This window comes from Misgurnus anguillicaudatus, chromosome 7 (genome assembly GCF_027580225.2).
Source record: "Misgurnus anguillicaudatus chromosome 7, ASM2758022v2, whole genome shotgun sequence".
In the NCBI taxonomy this organism is placed as follows: Eukaryota; Metazoa; Chordata; class Actinopteri; order Cypriniformes; family Cobitidae; genus Misgurnus; species Misgurnus anguillicaudatus.
The window spans coordinates 10,331,307-10,352,877 of record NC_073343.2 but is presented as its reverse complement, the minus strand read 5'-3'; the positions used below and the strand labels follow the sequence as shown (position 1 = coordinate 10,352,877).

The 21,571-nt window shown below is 39.2% G+C and overlaps 1 protein-coding gene and 1 long non-coding RNA gene across 5 annotated transcripts in view; one reads left to right on the top strand and one right to left on the bottom strand.

The window, feature by feature from the left end:
• The window catches only part of LOC129417104 (kinesin-like protein KIF20B), a 39,257-nt gene that overhangs the window by 15,704 nt on the left and 1,982 nt on the right, over positions 1 to 21,571 (bottom strand). For 2 of the 4 annotated variants that reach the window (XM_073869403.1, XM_073869406.1), the window contains exons 4-24: positions 21,181 to 21,300; positions 20,858 to 20,996; positions 20,487 to 20,671; positions 19,373 to 19,424; positions 19,063 to 19,275; positions 16,870 to 16,981; positions 16,674 to 16,745; positions 16,445 to 16,591; positions 16,210 to 16,366; positions 15,765 to 16,022; positions 11,991 to 12,139; positions 11,753 to 11,882; positions 11,459 to 11,660; positions 10,592 to 10,641; positions 8,904 to 9,023; positions 8,628 to 8,778; positions 6,990 to 8,073; positions 4,170 to 4,308; positions 3,955 to 4,077; positions 3,791 to 3,851; positions 3,508 to 3,633 (exon numbers count right to left, since the gene is read on the bottom strand). In XM_073869403.1, the coding sequence (XP_073725504.1) occupies positions 3,508 to 3,633; positions 3,791 to 3,851; positions 3,955 to 4,077; positions 4,170 to 4,308; positions 6,990 to 8,073; positions 8,628 to 8,778; positions 8,904 to 9,023; positions 10,592 to 10,641; positions 11,459 to 11,660; positions 11,753 to 11,882; positions 11,991 to 12,139; positions 15,765 to 16,022; positions 16,210 to 16,366; positions 16,445 to 16,591; positions 16,674 to 16,745; positions 16,870 to 16,981; positions 19,063 to 19,275; positions 19,373 to 19,424; positions 20,487 to 20,671; positions 20,858 to 20,996; positions 21,181 to 21,300 (3,790 nt within the window). The remainder of the gene's footprint in view (positions 1 to 3,507; positions 3,634 to 3,790; positions 3,852 to 3,954; positions 4,078 to 4,169; positions 4,309 to 6,989; positions 8,074 to 8,627; positions 8,779 to 8,903; positions 9,024 to 10,591; positions 10,642 to 11,458; positions 11,661 to 11,752; positions 11,883 to 11,990; positions 12,140 to 15,764; positions 16,023 to 16,209; positions 16,367 to 16,444; positions 16,592 to 16,673; positions 16,746 to 16,869; positions 16,982 to 19,062; positions 19,276 to 19,372; positions 19,425 to 20,486; positions 20,672 to 20,857; positions 20,997 to 21,180; positions 21,301 to 21,571) is intronic. The other 2 variants (XM_073869404.1, XM_073869405.1) reach the window with 2 other exon arrangements.
• On the top strand, positions 13,589 to 19,007 carry LOC141365256 (uncharacterized). Its single transcript, XR_012370467.1, has 2 exons — positions 13,589 to 14,475; positions 15,541 to 19,007. It is a non-coding gene; the product is annotated as an uncharacterized lncRNA (long non-coding RNA).

Below are 21,571 nucleotides of genomic sequence, written 5' to 3'. Positions count from 1 at the left end.
TTTTTGTTTTTGTAAAGAGCAGCTCGCGTGGTGTCTCCTGCATCTGCCATGCTATCTTTTGACTGGCTGTAGCTAGCGAAGTTAGAGGAGGTCGACTTGCAGCACTTAACCCATGTTTTTTTCCCCCCGCTTGGCAAGCCCACCATCCTTGCATTCACTACAGTCCAAGCAAAGAGATTTCAGTTGGAGACGATATCTTGTGTCATAACAGACTTTGAGATTTGTGCCGTGAAAACACTGTAGATCATTGATTGGTCTGAGAGAATCGTCCCTACTAGCATCATTGCTGCATGCTTTAAAACGCACGATTAGCTTTATCTTCGTGCTTGCGCTGTCTCAAGCCAACATATTACACAAAGTCTGACCTTTCAAATCATCTCTTCCTTCTAGTTAATTTATAGCATCAAATAAACATGAATAACCATAAGGAGAAATGTTGTTTTATCCGCGGAAAGGCGTCAGTACACTCGGCTTTTCAAGTTCAAATCCTCCAATGTTAATCTACGAACTCTCCTGACTGCTTTGGATGGCGAAGTATGATTGGTCAGATCACCTGTCAATCAAGCTCCGTGCGAATGATCAATTGTTTTAAACGACGGGTTAGAGCAGTGCTTCTGAAATAGTGGGATGGGACCTCCAGGGGGGGCTCGAAGCGACACCAGGGGGGGCGCGCAAGACCCCGGGGGAAAATACTTTTTCAGGAAGTTATTTTTTTTGCACTGTCACTTAAAGACATTACACCCCAATCACGCTGATAAGCATTTATTGATTATATTTAATTTAATTTTTCAGTATCAAATGGTCAAAAAATATTATACTTTAATTAAGGATTGTTTTGTTTTTTCAGGCAAATTGATGCATTTAAGTCTTTTTTGTTACGGACTAAAAAACAATGTTAATAAAGTTATTCTTTGTTGTAAGTTGATCGATATTTCTATTTTTGTGTTTTCTGTAATGTTAATAAGGATACAATGTTTTGCAGATGTGTCAATTTATAGACAAATTATACTATTTACGCGGCGGAGAGTTGGGGGGCGCGAAATGTTTACTTCTTCCTAGGGGGGCGTGACAGAAAATAATTGAGAAGCACTGGGTTAGAGGGAGATGCTTCCTAGTCTAAAGAAGGGGGTCGTTGTGTTATAGCGGTGAAATCACATTCACTGCTAGTTGTCTTGCTGTTAATTTTAAATAGCAAGTAGCTAATCAGTGTCTGCTCGTTTGTCAGTTGTCCTATAACGGACGAATGTTGCAACGCACAAAATGCACCCCCACCCCGGTTATGTTACAAACCCTCACATTTCACTCACGTCATAACCGTCATCACCAATTCTGAAACCGGCACCCCCCAAAACACATCGTCGTCGAGCACGTCCGCATGCACGAATGCAGACCATGTTTGCAACTAAGCAGAACACTTCGAACGACACCATGGGCGTTTGTACAGAAACTGTCATCTGAGACCGAGGTATAGTGATAAACACAATGTGCAAACATCTATTTATGCTGGTCAATTTTGATTTTGGGGCGGACTTACCATAAATAAATGCATGGGAAACATTGCATTCCAACGATGCTCGCTCCCACTTTTGTATGATGTCACAGCAGTAACCAGCGCAAATATAACGACATGCATATAATCCCTCCCACTCTGAACTGGTACTAAACTTTTCAATGGAAAAGCTAAGCAATAGGGGTGTGACGAGACACTTAATCCACGAGACGAGACGAGACACGAGATTGGGTTCACAAGAACGAGACGATATTTTTACACTTTTTAAGAAACCCTCGATGATAAAATAAATGAATAAGAAACTGAAATCATGTTATTTTTAAATGTTTTAACTAATCAAGGACTGGCCCTAACAATTATTTTACTAACTGATAATGAAGTAATTTGTTATTTTTGGGTAATAAAAATAGACCCAAGTGAGCAGTAGCCAAGTTACATTAAACAACATTACATTAACAAACACATTACATTTGTGGTGTATAAATAAAAAGCATAATGTATATATTATAACAAATGCCTGCAGGGGGAGATAGTTGACTCGTCTCGCGGACGCTATCTTCACTTTCACTTTAGACGGAGAGAAACGCTTGTTTTTAGCCAAACAATGTTTAAATTCATTTGAATATTTAATATACGTCCATTTCTTTACAATAGAAATGAACATGCAGACATTAAATCATGTAAACTCTGTGATGGTTTAATCTGCTGAGACTTCACATCTGACACTGATCATCAGACAAACACAACACGTTTCAGACTTCATACGAGCTTCCAAACGAACATTATTGGAAACCCAAACAAAAAAGCAAATGCAGTAAAAGACAGAATATAATGCATGCACTGTAAGAGGCTAACTACACCAACCACACTTTAAATGCTTGGAAACGCAAGGCGCGACGCACTGCCTTTTTAAAAAAAGAGCAGTGCGAGTCGACGCGGCTTTTAATATTGCTAGGCAACCACCTAGTCAGCTGTCTTGTCAATCAAATATTGAAGCGTGCGCTCTTTTGCTGATAACTGTCACATTAGCAGAAACTTTAAAAAGATGACGCTTGCTCTGACCTTGTTTGAGGGTGAGAGGTGCACAAACACGCAGGAGAGAGTGAGCGAGTGGAGTCCGGTTCTTCAAAGCAACTGTAAACTTCCCTCACCACAACGTAAAGCCCGCATCTCCCCTCATTCGAGTGGACAATGGAAAGACGCGAATGATGTCGGGCGCTTCTCCGCTCTCGGCGTTCCTTCAAAGGCGCGTGCTGCGGCCGCCGGCAAAAACTGCAAGGCGCTCAGCGCGCATATACAGCGCGCAAACGCTCCATGCCCATAGAATATCATTTAAAAAAGGCGCCTGCAACTGCCATAAACGCTTTTGGTGTAACTGGCCCCTAAAAGGGTCAAACAGAAAGCTGCATCCTCCGGAGGTCACATATGCAGGTTGCATACGTCATTAAGGTTTATTTCAGATCATTAACTGAGCATTACATTCGCAAGTCGTGAGCATATTACAACAATTTGCGATTAACTAAATTATTAGTAAACTTTATAATTGTTAGTAGTCTCTAATAAGACAGTCTTTATGAAGTAAATGCAGTTTAAAAATGCGACGTCCGAAGGATGCAGTCTTTTATTTGAGAAACGGCCAGAATTTCACCTACACAAGAAATTTCGCGAGACACACTTAATCTCGCGATACAGATCTCGTCACACCCCTACTAAGCAAGCCAAAAAAGTTGAGCTGACACAACCTGACCCATGGGGTACCGTGCAATGAAAAAGCGCCATTACAGAAAGAAATGTAAAATCATGAAACGGACAATAGGGGCTCTTTAAAATAAATTCCAACTGCTGTGTTAAACAGAAAAACAACACCACGCAGATTTGGACTAAAATGTGTGAGTAAATTATGACAATTTTCAGATACATTATCTATTTAATCATACAATGTCCACTGCTGTACAATTATGTTTCATTGATGCGGTTTTATCTATTTAGTCTCATACCCCGTGTGAGCTCATTTATCTGAGCCTCTCTGTTTTCTAACTCCAGATCCAACTGTGTCTGCGTTTCTTCCTGTTCTGTCAGAGCCAAACGCATGTCTTCTATAACACGCTCACGCTCCTGCAAATCTACACAAAAAATCAGCAGCAAACATTAACATTAATTTTCATATTAACAAGCCTGGGCCAGTAAACACATTTAAACTATTAAACACAAGCAGTGCATTACAGCAGATGATCAAACACACACTAATGAGGAAGTAAATATGTTTAATAATTCACATACCATTAGATGCTTTTTGATGGAGTAACAGATGTTCTTCTGATTTGGAATTTGAAGATCGTTCCTATTTGAGATCAATGAAAAATTACTTAATATTTTAATTCTAACAAAAAGCAGTGAGACAGTGAGGACATGTATTTTGGTATTCATCGCTATATGATGCTTACGGCTTTCAGCTGTTGGATGACACGGTCCCTGCTCGCGATCTCATTCTGAAGTTGCAATTTAATCTTTTCTAAATCGCTGAGCTTCAGTCTTAAAGATTTTTCTGAATCGCGCATTGAAGAGATCTATGAAAGCGCATAAAGGTCAGTTAGGCTCAATTCAAGATATGACACATTTCGGCACAGAAGATGAAGTTTCGGGATGAGTGATTTCTCACCTCTTTCTGCACCTGCTGTATCTGCTTTTTTGAGTCGCAAAGTTTCTCTCGAATATCTGATGAATCATCATCTTTCCTGCGCAGGTCGACTGTCAGACTGTTCACCTTTTGCTCGCTAGTTTTAATCTCTTCCTTCAACCTGGGTGAAGAAAAAAAACATAACAATAAAGTTAATCTGAGTCAATACTAGACATTATTCTAACAATCATTTATAAACGTGATTAAAAACAGTGCAAGTGACTTTCAGTAGGGGAAACGGCTGATAGTACCTACAATAAATAACAAAAAAGGCTGTTAAATGACTCAAATAAATCACTGTCTTTTGTGTGGGAAGATCATTAATCTTAAAAATGTAGCTATCAGGTACAATATCTTTGACAGATCAACCGAGCAAGTGCATTTAAATACAAACTTTCTGAGGATAGTGCTCAGACACACTATAAGCGGTTTCCCAGACAGGGCTTAAGCTAATCCCAGACTATGAGTTGTCTTAAAGGGGACAGAGAATGAAAAACCATTTTATCTTGTCTTTGTTGAATAATGGTAGTCTACCCGCATTCACAAACATACAAAAAGTGCTAAACATGCTAAACATCTCAGTCTCATAGAAATTCCTCTTTTAGAAATGTCAGCCAGAAAACGGCCCGATCTGAAAAACTGATGCTTATGACATCACAGGCATCTCACTGCCCCTCCACTTTAAAATAATTGGCTACATTTTTTGAGTGGCAGCAAAGTCAGCCAATCAGTAATGAGATTGCAAGTTAAGCCAGTAGGGGGAGCCAAATAGGTGCAAAACCACTTGTTTAAAATACCCCACCCTAATAGAGCTATCTGAGAGAGGTTTTTAGGAAGCTTCTAAGGCAGTGGTTCTCAACTCCAGTCCTTGTGACCCGCTGCTCTGCACATTTTGGATGTCTCTCATATCTGACACACTCAGTTCAGTTCATGGAATCTATCCTAACGAGCTGATGATCTGAATCAGGTGTGTTAAATAAGGGAGACATGCACAATATGCAGAGTAGTGGGTCACGAGGACTGGAGTTGAGAACCACTGTTCTAAGGCATTACAGACCCAAACAAATTTTTTTTGTCTACATGTCACATACAGAACAAGGATAAATACCCCGTTCAATCATTCTATGTCACCTTTAACTTATAACAACTTGCACTGACATATATTTAAAATATATCAGTGCTATTGTTTTGTCTAAAGATGGACACCAGTAATGATTTTGTAAGGTATGTTTAAAAAAAACTTAAATTTCCTACCATAACTAAGATCTAGTCCTAGCTTAAAGGGACATTCCACCTTTTTTAAAAAAATATACTAATTTTCCAGCTCCCCTACATTTAAACATTAAGATTTTTACAATTTTGGAATCCATTCAGCTGATCTCCGGTTCTGGCGCTATCACCTTTAGCAGTGTTTCCCATACATTGATTTATTTGTGGTGGCCCACCACAGAATCAACACTGGCCCCCACAAATAGAATTTTCATGATTCCTATTTTCATTTTTATTTCATTATTTAAAACAGCTTAATTCGGCTTAAAATATAATTTGATATATAATACAGATCAAAGAGTAGAAGTGAAACATATTTTCAGGTGCCAACACTAGATCAAACGCAAACATGACATGATGATGTCACATATGCTAATTAGCTGGTGACGTCATCACCACCACAGTCTCTCAAAATCCTGTGGGAAACACTGTTTAGAATAGCTTAAATAGCTTTGGTTATTTTTTTGTGCGATGCTAATGGTCTAATCAGATTCAATGAATTGTGCTAAGCTATGCTAAAATTGGTAGCGCCAGACCCGGATATCAGCTGAATGGATTCCAAAACTGTAAAAATCAAATGTTTAACTCTAGGGGAGCTGGAAAATGAGTATATGTTAAAAACCGTGGAATGTCCCTTTAATCTAAACTGTCTGGGAAGCTGGCCATAAGTGATTACAGTAAGCTAATGCCAAGTATGATTCACTTTTGTTAACCAAAATGTAGACTGATTGCAAAATAAGATTTTTTTATGCAAGTAATCACAACTAAAACTGCTATTTACTTGAATTCAAAACAAAAGGACCATTTTCATAATCAGTAAAAAGGATTCATGTAAAATAACGTGACTGATGGTTCCCTCAGCTGGTAAAAAACAAGCCAAAATTGCACTTACAACAAAACATTTCAGTGTTTTACAGCAGAACAGAGCAAACTTTGTTTTTGTAATGTGTTAAAAAAATTTAAGAATATAATAAATCAAACATTTATACTTTTGTGTTCCATCTGAAAGATAACAACATGAGTTGAGGAAATATTGAGAATATTTATCAATAATATAGATGCTTTCAAAACGGTGGATTAACATTTGTGACCCTGCCTGTAAAACCCCCAAAACTGTGTGTGATTTACTGTTTTCTACATTAAATCATCCTATGTATGTAGAAAACATTCTCTGAAAATATCACTTTGATATCTTTAATACAGACTGAGTAAAGCCATGTCAAAAACTGAAATTAAAGTGAAATCAAACCTAATAATTAGATGATGTGACTTTAGCTTGGATTTCACAGGCAGGGTCACATTTATTCTGGTGCAATGCCTTACATAAGTATTCTTTAATTGTGAAAGTGCATTACATTTCATTTGACAAACTAATGGATAAGTCAAATTATTTTCTATGGCCACTGAAATAGTGCTTAATAAAACTGAACTTGTACTATACCTGAAACAATCATTGAAATTACTCATCTTGTACTTTGGAGCAATATAATTTTGTGTTTTAGAAAATACCAATTCATATGGAAGGCAACTAACCGGTTAATCTCTTCTTGTCTCTTCTGCAGTTCTGCATCTTTCTGAGCAATGGCCTCCTCTGCCACAGCCAACAGCTCTCTCCTCCTCTCCACCTCCCTCTTGCGAGCCTCCTGCACCGCTTGCGTCTCCTCTTCTTCCAGACGCTCCTGAGCTTCTTTGAGACTCTTCTGCAGTGCTGAGAGCTGAGCCTCTTTTAACGCTAGGGCTTTCTCCTTCTCTACCAGATTGGCCTCCTGTGTGAAATTGATCTGATCATTAAGCTCCTTGTTTTTAGATACAACATCATTAGGGTTCTTCAGCTGGTTGATTGGCCCCGCTTTATTTTGTGCTATCCCCATGTCTCTGTCTTCTTTCTCTTTTTGAAGGCATTTGACCTTCTCCTCCAGCTCAGCTATGACCCCATGAAGGGTTGTGACTTCAGAGTTAACGTTATTAAGGTTATTATTAGCAGCTGATAGGTTTTCAGAGGAAGTGGAATGAAGCTTATTTAGTTGGTTTTCCAGGATCTTTATTCTCTCATATTTTCTATCCCTCTCCTGTTGTGTGGCTGTCAACTCCTCACGACAAAGCTTGAAGTCCCTCTGCAGCACTGCAAAATTTTCAACTTCCTGTTTCAGTAGTGTAATTTCCTGTTCAAGTGTTTTAATAAGTTTGTTCTTTTCTCCCATTTCATGATCCTGCTTAGTTATTAGAGACTTCGCAGTGGCCAGTTCTTGATAAACACTTTCTAAAAGTGTAGTGTTGCTGTGGCTTGTCTCCATGGATACAACCTCTGCCTTCAAATTGCTTTGATCCATTACTTTCATCATAGGTTTGGTCTCCACAGATGCTAGCTTTGTTTTGCTTTTGTAATCCTTCTCGTGTTGAAAATGCTCATCTAAACTTGTTTCCTCCAGCTTTGACTTTAACTCCTCAATGCAGACTTTCAAAGTGTGGCATTCCTGCTCCAGATCTGTGATCCGCTTATCTTTCTGTCTCGATTCAATATGACAACATTCAAGCTGACCTTTGACCTCAAGGTGGGCGGAGTCTTGAGACCCATTATCTCCAGTGTCTTCTTGGACTGTGGAGGCCTCCAGGGGACCTATAAATATTATGAATATTTGTTTAGGTATATGGGTGATGTGGTCTTATGACTATTAAGCATGCAATAATAGAATATTTATGTGTGCTTAATAAAAAATTGTATTATGTTGCAATTAAAATATTGCTTAATATGCAAATTAGTTTGTCTTATCCAGACATTCCCAATTTGTTGCCTCTTGCACATGGGGGTGTAAACAAACACATTTTCAGTTTTATTCTGGCAGGGCATTTAAATGTGAAATCATATGATGTGCATCATTGTGTGAGACTACCCCCTTATTTGACTTGTTCATTATGTTGTTTTCCATGAGCAAAATAAATATCTTTCTTTATTCAGTTGATCTGATAAAAACAGTACACTTCATAGAAGCATTAAGAAACAAAGCTTATCACGCACTGATAACATTTTGGTAACACAATTTCACAATTATTTCTTTATTCCAGAGAGACGCTTTCGACCGTGGAGGTATCGACGATTTTTGACCCGACCTGCTCCTCTGGTCGTGACAAAAGCTGGGAGGCAATTATCAGCAGATGGGGCGGAGTCTATACCTTTCTTGAGAGGGGGCTGCCCATCAAGCCCCTCCCCCTCTTGACGTCGCTTTCTGCTTTCGAACCGTGAGCTGGGCCTCTGTTCTGAACATGTGCAATGAGATGTCTTGAGATGGATAATCTCCTTTTTGATGGAGTCGATCAGAGATCTCTACAAATCCACAAAGAAACAAGAACATGTACTGCGCTGATTTTGTAATGTAATAGTATTAACTATTCATAAAACAATTACTTTTATCCATTTCAAAATGTAATTCTTTTTAGGTTTACACTCACATCCTTAGCAGTACTTTCTACATGATGGTCCAAAGCTTTTTGGAGTTCGGAGATGATCTCGTCTTTCTGGCTGCAGATTTCACTTAGCTCCGATTGTCTTTGCTTGTGGCTCTCCAGAGTCTAAAACCAACAGAACAAGACACAACTTATATTTTTTGAAGAGAAAGTGACCCATGCAAATCCTTTATTATAATGCTAGACCAGGGGTCTCCAACCTTTTAGTGAGCAAGGGCTATTACAATAGATAAAACCATCTGGAGGGCTACTTTTTAATATAGTCTACTCAAACTTGTTGATTTTTATTTTAATTTTACTTGCTGATATGTGTTACCATTGTTTTAAAAAATATATAATATATATATATATAAATAATAATAATAATAATAATAATAATAATAATAATAATAATATATATCCAAACTGAATGTCAGAATTGGAAAGAAAGGTGATTTAAGCAATTTTGAGCTTGGCATGGTTGTTGGTGCCAGACGGGCCGGTCTGAGTATTTCACAATCTGCTCAGTTACTGGGATTTTCACACATAACCATTTCTAGGGTTTATAAAGAATGGTGTGAAAATGGAAAAACATCCAGTATGTGGCAGTCCTGTGGGCGGAAATGCCTTGTTGATGCTAGAGGAGAATGGGCCGACTGATTCAAGCTGATAGAAGAGCAACTTTGACTGAAATAACCACTATTACAACCGAGGTATGCAGCAAAGCATTTGTGAAGCCACAACACGCACAACCTTGAGGCGGATGGGCTACAACAGCAGAAGACCCCACCGGGTACCACTCATCTCCACTACAAAAAAAAGGCTACAATTTGCACAAACTCACAAAAATTGGACAGTTAAAGACTGGAAAATTTTTGTCTGGTCTTATGAGTCTCGATTTCTGTTGAGACATTCAGATGGTAGAGTCAGAATTTGGCGTAAACAGAATGAGAACATGGATACATCATGCCTTGTTACCACTGTGCAGGCTGGTGGTGTAATAATGTGGGGGATGTTTTCTTAGCACACTTTAGGCCCCTTAGTGCCAATTGGGCATTGTTTAAATGCCGGGGCCTACCTAAGCATTGTTTCTGACCATGTCCATCCCTTTATGAACATCATGTACCCATCTTCTGATGGCTACTTCCAGCAGGATAATGCACCATATCACAAAGCTCAAATCATTTCAAATTGGTTTCTTGAACATGACAATGAGTTCACTGTACTAAAATGGCCCCCACAGTCACCAGATCTGAACCCAATAGAGTATCTTTGGGATGTGGTGGAATGGGAGCTTTGTGCCCTGGATGTGCATTCCACAAATCTCCATCAACTGCAAGATGCTATCCTATCAATATGGGCCAACATTTTTAAATAATGCTTTCAGCACCTTGTTGAATATGCCACATATAATTAAGGCAGTTCTGAAGGCAAAGGGTTCAAACACAGTATTAGTATGGTATTCCTAATAATCCTTTAGGTGAGTGTATATATATATCAGGCTATTAGTAGTGCTTTGGCAGGCAACTAACAGACTTCGTGCGTGCACCATGTTGGAGACCAATGTGCTACCCTGCAAAAATGGGTTCAATTTCCAGGAAATACACCTACTGTAATGAATTCCCTGAAAGCGCTGTAAGCAACTTTGGATAAAGTTATAGTTATCACTTTTCTTTGAAAAGCTTTTCTATTACCTTCTTCATCTCTTCCAGTTCATCTGACAGTTGACTCTGGGTCTCCAGCTCTGTTTGGATATATGGCTTGGTGTTAGATCAAACGATTAGAAAGCCAAGGAAGGTAAAGTGTGATACATTTAACAAAACTTTTAGCAAGTTATATAAAGGGTACCACGACTATAAACACATGTATGGCTTTATAGACTAGCATTGGCTATATGAATGTAAAGTTAAAACAATGCAAATGTCATAGCTTTGAAAAAAAATTCACTAGAAAGGCCAAACCAGTTCTATTATCACTACAGTGAGTTAACATGGTAAACAATTCTTCTGTCAGTAGATTGCAAAATGACGTCAAACAGAGGATGACAGCTATAAATGCATAATGAAAGTTGATGGCAGCAAAACCAACGGTGTCTGTGCAAGAACTTTATAGAAGATACAATTGTATTTACAACAATAAAATGTTGCAATATTCCACTGCAACCTTTATAGGTCTTTGGCCCAGAATGCACTACACACAGAACATAATGGTGGCCTCCATAGGTTGAAATAAGTATTATTTATTGGAATTTCTAAAAGAATAAACTACCCAAGGATTTTTTAGTAGTAGAAAACAAAGTATTAAAGCATACAAGTCTTTATAATCAAGGTACCCTTGAAGTACAAAGGCATTTCAAAGTAATCAACCCAAGCCATGATTCTGAATTGGATTAAATTAGTATACGGTTTTTGGTAGATGAACATTTAACAAAAATATAATCATATTTTATATAACAAGCTGTGGGGGTGTGCCGAAATTTGTGAATGCCAGTATTCAGATTCTGTGGAAACCTGCTGGGCATTTTGCAGGTGCAAGGTTTCACACAATCAGTGGTTTCTCACCGTGTGTTTTGAGTGACAGGTGACTCTGAGCCTCACTGAGCTGTTTTGAGAGTTCAGTGACCTTTTTCTCAAGGTCATGTAGTGTCACAGAGGGGTCAGAGGTCACCAGGCAGGACTGGGCAGCCTGGGCATCTTCTCTGATTCCAACCAGGTCAGTACTAATAGAGTCAAGCATGCTGTCCAGAGATACATGGGTCTCCTCCTACAAATAAATATTTACAAGGGCACCAATTGATTTTAGAGAGGCCACAAACACATCTGATAACATTTCAATTGTTGAATTTTATACAGCACCTCTGATTTCGTCCCTGTTGAATCCACACGGTCATCTTCCGTGACTGTTTTTCCCACTAGGTTTTTGAAAATTTCCAATCTTCGTTCGCACCGTTCCTCAATTAACTCCCGCTCTCTGGATATGCGCTCACTAAGAGGGTAAAAGATGGGCAAGAAAAGGGGTCATCGAAAACACAAAGACTCCTTATTTGCCATAATTACACATAATTGAATGGTGTGAGCACATGTGATCTCTGACCTGTAATCCTCCTGCATCTGGGAGATGAGCTCAGAGAATTCTTTTGTGATTTCTTCTCGAACACGTGCCTCGAGAGTCAAGTGTTCGGCTTTCTCTTTCCTCAATTGCTGCTGAATCTCCTCTATAAACTGCAGCTGGGCCTTTACATATAAACAAAAATGCTTTAGTTGTAAACCAGAAACCTCACTGACATATATAAATCAATACAAGTGTCAACAATTTGTACACTCTGACTTTTTAAATTAATTATAATTATATTACCAGTATAACAATTTGAGTGAAATTTTAAATAAAAATACGACATCAGAATAATTATTTGTAAAGAAACCAATGCAATCAGCAGTCATTTCTCTGTGCTGCCGCCTCTTGCACATGCCCAAACTCCTAATGCCTGCTGGCTCCAGTCTTTCTCTCTCCTCTCTGAAGCTGACATTTCCAAGGTATTTGCTTTTAACCACCCATCTACCTGCCCCCTAGATCCCATTCCCATTCCTTCAGGTCACATCCTCTCCCTGCATTCATCAACATTATCAACTCCTCTCTCTTCACTGGTACATTACCCACAGCTTTTAAAGAGGCCCATATAACCCCACTTCTAAAAAAACTCACACTTAATCCTGCAATGTTAGAAAACTATCGACTGGTATCTCTCCTCGCCTTCATTGCAAAGACTCTTGAGTGTTGTGTTTGACCAGCTTTCCTAATTTTTCATGCAAAATAACCTCCTAGAGAGCAATCAGTCTGGCTTCAAGAGTGGTCACTCCACAGAGACTGCACTACTCTGTCATTTAAGCCCTAAGCAGGCAAAGTCAGCCTCTAATGGCGCTTTCCATTGCATAGTACCCCACGGTTTGGGATGGATCAGCTTACTTTTGGGAGCTTTCCCACTAAAAATATAAGACACACCTATAATTCCTCACACTCTGAAGTGGTTCTAAACTCAATAGAAAAGCTAACCATGTCAAAGTTAAGTGAGCTTACACGACCCCACCTGTGGGGTACTATGGAATGGAAAAGTGTCATTAATCATCTGTACTGATTCTATTGGATCTATCTGCCGCTTCTGACACTGTCAATCACTACATCCTCCTGTCGACCCTCGAGGCTATGTGTGTCACTGGAACAGCACTACTATGGTTCTAGTCGTACCCAGGTTAGGTAATTTAGAGTCCAAATGTCACAATACTGGGGTACCTCAGGGCTCAGTGCTTGGACCACTGCTCTTTTCCATATACACTACATCCCTTGGTTCTCTCATTCAGAAACATGGCTTTTCTACCACTGCCATGCAGATGACACACAACTCCGCTTGTCATTCCACCCTAGTCCGTGAGGATCCAATAGTTTCCAGAGTGACATTTCACTCTGAATGAAGGATCATCATCTACAGCTGAACCTAGCAAAGACAGAACTGCTTGTGATCTTGTCTGACCCAACGATTCATCACAACCCATCCGATTCAACTAGGTTCGTCGACCATTACACCTTCCAGGACAGCCAGAAACCTGAGTGGTAATTGATGATCAGCTTAGCTTAATAGATCATGTCGCCAACACCGCCAGGTCCCTTATATTTATCCTTTACAACCTAAGGAAAATTAGACCTTTCCTATCGGAGCATGATACACTCTTGTCCTGTCCAGACTGGACTATTGCAATGCACTACTTGCCAGACTCCCGGCCAGCACAACTAAACCTCTACAGATGATCCAAAATGCAGCGGCAAGAGTGGTCTTCAATGAGCCAAAGAGAGTGCACATTAGAGCCCGACCGATTTATCGTTTTGCCGATTTTATCGGCCGATATGAGCATGTTGAAGATATATCTGTATCGGCGTATAAGCCGCAGATATGAAGCCGATATGAACGTTCCTTACACAAAACATTAAATGCTTTTGAAAGATGTAAGTACTTGTTTGTCCAGCAGAGCGCGCCATACTGGTTGCTAATGGCGACCCAAGTCACTCACTGGAGTGACACCAGCCAATCCCCCGCCCCTTCACTTCAGTCAGTCAGTCTCTCAGTTCAGGTGGCGGCAGTCACGCGGTTTCTTCACAACATTTTACAGCTGGTATTAAGACGCGCTTTGGTCGATTGGATTATAAGTGGGCGAGAGAGACACATTCCCGTTTAGTTTTAGTGTTTTTAATCCGTCTCTTTTGTCCACTTGCGAGTTGTTTAAAACGCAAGCGGGAGAAATAACGCGAGGCGGAGAAAGGACGCGTATAAACTGACGCACAGTCTGTGGGAGTACAGCTGCTTGTGCTGTTACCAAACATGCTCATTTCAAGCCAACTGATTAAATAAGCTCGCGCAACTTTACACCCTCGCTTAATAAAAGAGGCGGAGAGCAGACGCTTTAGTTTTATAAAAGTTTAAAGTCCCGGCAGAACACTATGGGTTCGCGTCATAAAAACGTTGTGCAGTACATTAAACATAAGCCTACATCAGTATGTTGTCAGTAAGTCAAGCATTGTCGTCTGAACGGTAAGTTTTTAATTATTTTGTGAAGTACATAACTTAATGTAAAGCTAATAAACAATGACTTTATAAGTTTCCATTTTTTAAAATAAGCCCAATATAACATTATTCTCGTCAAAACTGACAATGATTTAAGTTATATGTATTTTGTTTTGTTTGTGTTTTAAAGTTATTTATACTAAGTCAAGTTTACTGTTTTGTGCACTTATATCAGAATCATTTTGGATAATAAAGTTTATTGTTAACTTGTAAAACACACCTGCCTATATTACATATCTTTGTAACGTCATTTTAAGTGTTTGATCACAACATTTGTGGTGTGATCATAGAGTGATCATTGCAAAAAAGTATTTATATATAGTATATTCTGTTAATGTATATAGTGTATTATATGTACAGTAGCCTATTGTAGTATAATATACTGTAGTATATGTGTACTGTACTATAAAATGCACATAAAGAATATCGGCCGATATATCGTTATCGGTCTTTTTTTTACTCCCTAATATCTGTATCGGTCCCAAAAAATGCATATCGGTCGGGCTCTAGTGCACATCACTCCTCTCTTTGTCAAGTTACATTGAATTTGATACGAACGACTATAGGAGGCTCTGCTCCTGGTCTGGGTCCACCACGGACTCAGCACCCTCTCACTTTCACTCGCTTATACAGACTTATGTACCCTCTAGATCCCTGCGCTCTGCCAACGAGCAACGTCTTGTGGTGCCATAACCAAAAAAGGAAAAAAATAAATAAATCGCAATCATGCGACAAGATCTGCTGATTTTGTAGGCATCTTTAAAGGGGATCGCACACCGGCCGAATTCTCCTAGGCGCGACGTGGTGCGGCTGGTGTGCGATCCCCTTAAGAATCAGCTAAAAACCCATCTCTTTCGTAACACCTGGCTCACTAATACATCTCAATAATCTGTTTTCTATCCTTTTCTTTTCTGCTCTTAAAAAAAAAACACAACCAACTTTAGCTTCATATACTGTGTTAGGCTTGATGTGACTAGTTTTATTGCACTTATGTATTGCTTTTTTGTGTTGTTCTTTGCTTCTATTGTTTAGCTCATTTGTAAGTCACTTTGGATAAAAGCGTCTGCTAAATGTAAGTAAGAGTTTTTTCAATATTCTAATTACATAAATATTCAGAATAGAGAATGTGTCACAATGGATAAAAAAATTGCAAAACAAGACAATCCAACCTGTTTACCTGACAAGGTTATGAGAATATCCCAAAAAGGATAATTAATTTCACTTTGGTAATGTATCATACAATTAAGGTGCTGAACCTCATAAATCTCTTTATCAAGCAGGACTGTTTCTTTCCCCTCCTCTTCAGTGTCCAGTATAGTGTTCTCCACTTCGCTTTGCTCTTCATCTTCCTCCTCAGTGTCAGAATCTTCCTGGACATCCTCAAGGCTGGGGTCCCAACCCACCAGTGAGCTGCGTCGCAGTTGCCGGCGATCAACATTATTGATGATGAAGGACACTTCTCTGGCACTCCTTTTCACCACCACTGGTACAGCAATGGGGGTGAGGACCACCACCTAATGCATGAGATACAGAATTATCTATATCAGACACAAGCTAAATCTTCACCTATTATACAAATATTTTGGTGCAAGAATATGATTATAAGCTAACATATTTTGAAAAAAGTTTATGAAATAGCCAGGTAATAAAACAAGCTGTAACAAATAAAGAGCAAAGTACAGGGGCAGACGCATCACAAACCTTCTGTGCCACAGCAGAGAACTTGAGTACGTTGAGTGTTTCATCATACATGGATGCGCATTGGTTAATATTTACAATCATGCAGGCTTTACCTCGGCCAGTGAAATAGCCCTGCAGATAGTGAGTGAGTTTACTCTCTCGAAACGGAACGTGCTGTCTGGAAATAAAAACAAATCATTTAAATTAAAAGAAGGAAATAAAGAATAAAAAAGAGAAAGAAACATGTATACAGTACCTAGACTGTTGGCTATTTCGAAGTGCATTGATGCATTTTCCCAGGCTAAGCAGTGAGGTGTTGATGTTTCCTGCCTCTTTCAGACGATCACCTATATTTTGGGTTTTAGCACACCGTTCGGATCCGGCCAGATCACACAGTGCCAACCTGAAACCACAACATGCTTTCAGAAACTCAACAAACAAACAAACAGCTTGCAGATAGCTCAGATCAGGACAAACAGACTCACTCGCTGACTGACTCCACTCTGGGTATTCCCACATCCTCAACTTTCAGAATCCGGACTGAGAAAATACTGTGACTTAAAATAAGAGGGAACAAGAACATTAAATCAGATAGAAAGATGGAGAAAGAATTCAATCCACCATTCAATTTAAACTGTACTGAACCAGCTTGACATAACACAATGAGTGGGTCATGTTTACCTTCTGCTGGAGAGAAGGTTGAGTTTAGTGCTGGAGATACTCTGATTCCTCTTGCCCAGTTTCATCACTTTAAATGCTTCATCAGCACTGCTCACCTGCACCCACTTCAGATCTGTAGGATAATACAGCAAAGGCTCACTTTGTTACTCTTAAACACCAACACCATGCACCAGTCTTATGTGTGACCCTGTCTGTGAAATCCAAACTTATGTCTCATGAACTAATTAGGATCATCAAACTTTGACTTCAGACACTGATTTCACTTTAATTTCAATCTCTGACAAGACCTTACTTGGTCATTAAGTCAGCAGTGTTGTACTTTCACAGAGGCCTCGTACACACTGCAAACTTTCGGAAGTGACAACCGCATTTAAATGTGGGAGTGAATGCCCTATATGTTCTTTTCGTGTACGGAACAAGACTCACTCCCGAAAATATGATGATTGACTCAGAGATTGTCATAGCAACGTTCTGCCGTCTCGCGTGTTTATCATTCACAGCTTTGACCAAAATAATTTAATAGCGTCATGTTTTGCAATAAACCTCCATCTTGGCATTGTGTATTGAATGCGTTTTATGGGGGCACACCAGCCACGTTTGAGGCGTCAAATTCGTGTCTACCGCATCTAGTTTGCCCCTTGAACATTTTGAGTTTACTCGCTTGATTTGCGTGTGAAATTCTAGTCATCGAGACATTCACGCAGAAATTGGCGTCATGGGAGGGACTTCCATAGGCTTTTGCGCTCGCTTCCTGTTATCACGTCACTACTAGAGCAAGCTCCTGATTGGTTAACGTGGTGCGTTTTTCGCCCAAAGTTCAAATTTTCCAACTCCCGCGGCAACGCTCAATTTGTGCAAAGTAGACGTGCGAATGAGGTGGAATCGCGTCTACCGCGCTGCGCTAAACATTTGCGCCACGAGACCTCCAGACATGCGCCAACGCGTCTTTACATAGACTTAACATTGAAATCACTCGGGCTTGACGCCTCTACCGCAGCTGGTCTGAACGCAGCATAAGGGGCCAGTCACACCAAAAGCGCTTTAAACGTTTGCAAACGCAAGGCGCGACGCACTGCCTTTTTTAAAAAAGAGCAGTGCGACGTGGCTTTTCATATTGCTAAGCAACCACCGAGTCAGCTGTCTTGTCAATCAAATATTGAAGCGTGAGCGCTCTTTTGCTGTTAACTGTCATATTAGCATAAACTTTAAAAAGAGGGCGCTTGCTCTGACCCATATATTACTGAACTGTGTGTGTACAGAACAGAATTAAGCATTAAAAGGTGGAGTGACAACTAAACTTATATGCAGTGTGTACAAGGCCACATTTTGCGGGAGTAAATTCGGTTGTAGAATGCGGTTGTCAGTCCCGTAAATTACTGAACTGTGTGTGTGTACAGAACAGGGTTAAGCATTAGAAGGTGACAACCAAATTAATATGCAGTGTGTATGGGACCAGAATGTTCTTTACATTATACAAGATGAGTTTTAATGCAGAAAATGGCAAATAACAAAAAATACTCTAGCTGGGTTTTCACAGACTAGGTCGCATACTTGTTAATTCTTGCTTAAATTGCCTAAAAAGGTTTTATTCTCATATTATGATCACATCCTTCATCTTTTCACTGAATCAGTTCATTTTGAAATACAAAATCAATTGCTGCTACTTTCACAAATGTGCAAAGGTGGACTAAAAGGCAGATGTCCATTCCATAAGTAATTACTATAACTTATATCTGTGTTTTCCTCACCTTTAAAAAATGTACTGTATTATAACACATGCACAGCGTCATACATGGTTACTGCATAAAAAACAACCATGACATCTCATTGTGTTTTTTTAACTGTAAAGTCATATGGGTTTGAAACAACCAATGTGAGGAATAGTATATGAGTTTTGTACATGGGAACGTTGGAATGCTGTTTTTGTCAAGTTTTTGTTGTTGTACTAGCACCACCCACTGGCCATTTTTAGTTATTGCACAAAGACAGTACCATAAATCACAGCCCACAAACCCACTGCAATAAGAGTTTTGTATTGTATTGGTGAATTGATTTTATAAAGAAAGATTGCAATTATGCATGAAACTGTATGTTATTAATTGTTTAAAAGAGTAATATCCCTTATTGTGGTAATCATAGCTGTTCCAAGGACATTTCTTGTTGCTTGAAATATAAAAGCAGGTGGTCGATTACCTTTGATAAATGAGTTGCCTTTGACGTCCTGACAAAGACGGAGGTTTATTCTACGTGAGGCGTTGTTCGCTTGCTGTTCCAGCAAATCGTGAATGTTCTCGTTGTAGATTTCATAGAACGAAACCCAAACAGAAAACTTAGTGTGAATGTCCATGTCCAGAGCCAAACTTTTCTCATTCGCTCCAGTGCTAATATCACACAAAGAAGAACCATCTGGTGGAAAAACAAATGTTATTTGTCACCAATACAAGCAATACAAGCCAGTGATCATATAATATATTATAGTGGTGTAGAAATTCGTGCTTTTTACCCTCAAGATCAGATTTTGAGCTTTGGCCAGATGAGTTTTTCTGAGCATCCGTCTAAAAAGAATAAAGAATTTAAAAAGACCCAATTTTAATATTTAGTAGAATTAAACACCCATGCAAAAACTAAAACACTCGGATTGTAGGGAGTTTAACATTCTCTACCTGACATTGGCCATGTCCGAAATAGCCCCCATACCATTAAATAGTGCACTACTTGAAGGAACATCTATTTTTAGTCGGGGCGCGCGGGGGAAAAAATAACGCGGGTTAGTTGTAACACAGACTGTTTACATTGTTGCACAAGGTTGTGCGTTTTGTTTTTCTTGTGTTTTTTTCACGCTGCCAAAAGACGATCTCCAGCAAATTAATGGAAATGTATAATGTTTTTCCAGAGAGTTATTGATGAACAAGTGTTTTGGTGGCATGTAAGTACATTTTTTCATATGTTTTTTGGGGGTTTCTAAGTTGGGTGTGTAAGATACCAAATCCAATGCTATGTGATATTAATCAGTGCCTTGTTCACTAAAACATAGCATCGATTTGAAATATGTCTGCAAACCCCCTGCCTGTCACAATTAACCCCACCTATTGGGTAAGTTGTAACGTTTGCAATTCTGTCACGTTTGTTGTAATTGTCCAAGAATGATAAGTACTAGAAACAAACTTCAAATGTTCATTTTTAGCAGAGATATGTGTGTTGTTTGTGTAACAATATAATTAATCAAACTCAAATATTTTTTAAATGATTGAGCCAAAACCAAAAAGCGTTAGATTGTGCCCGCTCTCCCCTAGTGTCCAAAATCCTAGGCTGTGTTCCACTGTAAATTTTTGTTCCCTTCCCTCGCAAACTTCCCTCTGTCTCATTGACTTGGATGTGCGTCATTGCTTATATTGCGACGAGTGTCCACTACTGGTGAATAGGGAATGCCCTAAGCCTTTGATCACTATAAATTAAGTACAAACACAGCAGGTGTGTTCGATTTCATAGATCAGTGTATGATTCACTCCTTCAAGAGAACTATATTGGTGGATTAATGTAGGGAATAGTGAATGGGACTATTTCAGACACATCCACTGTCTCAGAGCAATCTGATGTCTGTATCCGTGTTCCAGTACCTCTTTGAAGAGCTTAAGTAGATTACGCTTGGTGATTTCTTCTTCGTTTTCCTGTTTTTTGGTCAGCCTGATAAAATCTCTGCACCTTTGAGGTTTCAGGCACATCTGGTTAAAAATGCGGCCCTCTAAACTGCCAAAGATCATGTTGAGGGAACGAGGCAGGATGCCTGGATCATTATCTGGACCTGAGGCATTAGCACAGTCAACATGCTTGAAATAATATTTTGCAAATTACTACTTATTTCTAAAACACGTTTCTAATAGCATAATACAAAGAAAGAAAAGATGAGATATTTAACATCACAGGTGGGGTTTTTTTCAGTTTTGGTGTAAAAGAAAAAATAAGTAGAATATATACAAAATACACAGACCTAAAAAGGTGAAGGTCTTCCCTGCATTAGTAACACCGTATGTAAACACCAGAGAATTCTGTCCTTCAAGCACATGCTGGACAAGGCTCTTCACTGTACCATCAAACATCTCCTTCTGCGTTGTGTCTGGACCATAAACCTAAAAATACAGTCAAAAAATAAAAAACACACTGAAGACTCAAACTGACCAAAACAAAGTACAAAACCTGATCTCAAACTTTTTAAGTACAAAGATTAAAGTTGTTCAGGGTTGACAAACAGGAAAAACTACTATTGCACATCATCGATCACTATAAACGGAGAGTGCTGGTGCATCATCTTGCCTTAGAGAACTGGAAACGTTGAGCTGTAACAGGAACTGATTTATCACTGAGTCTGGCAGAGAGCGATGTTCGTGGTGCTTTTAAAAGCACAGTCTCTGGAGGCTGCATGGCCACACAGTCCTACAGAAAGGCACACAATGGGAAACAGACTAATGTCAGAAACAAACTTTTTGAAGGGCAATACTACCCCACTGAAATTGTGGAATGTTTTATCATTTTAACCACATAAATGGAAATTTCCAATTATGTTGAATACTACCATTGAACTAACTTAAACAATTATTGCTATAACCTATAGAAATCAATAGCACATTGCAAATAATCTAACACGCATCATAAAACAAAAATTAATTTCTACAAATTGTCCAGTCAAAATATTCGATCGCAAAAT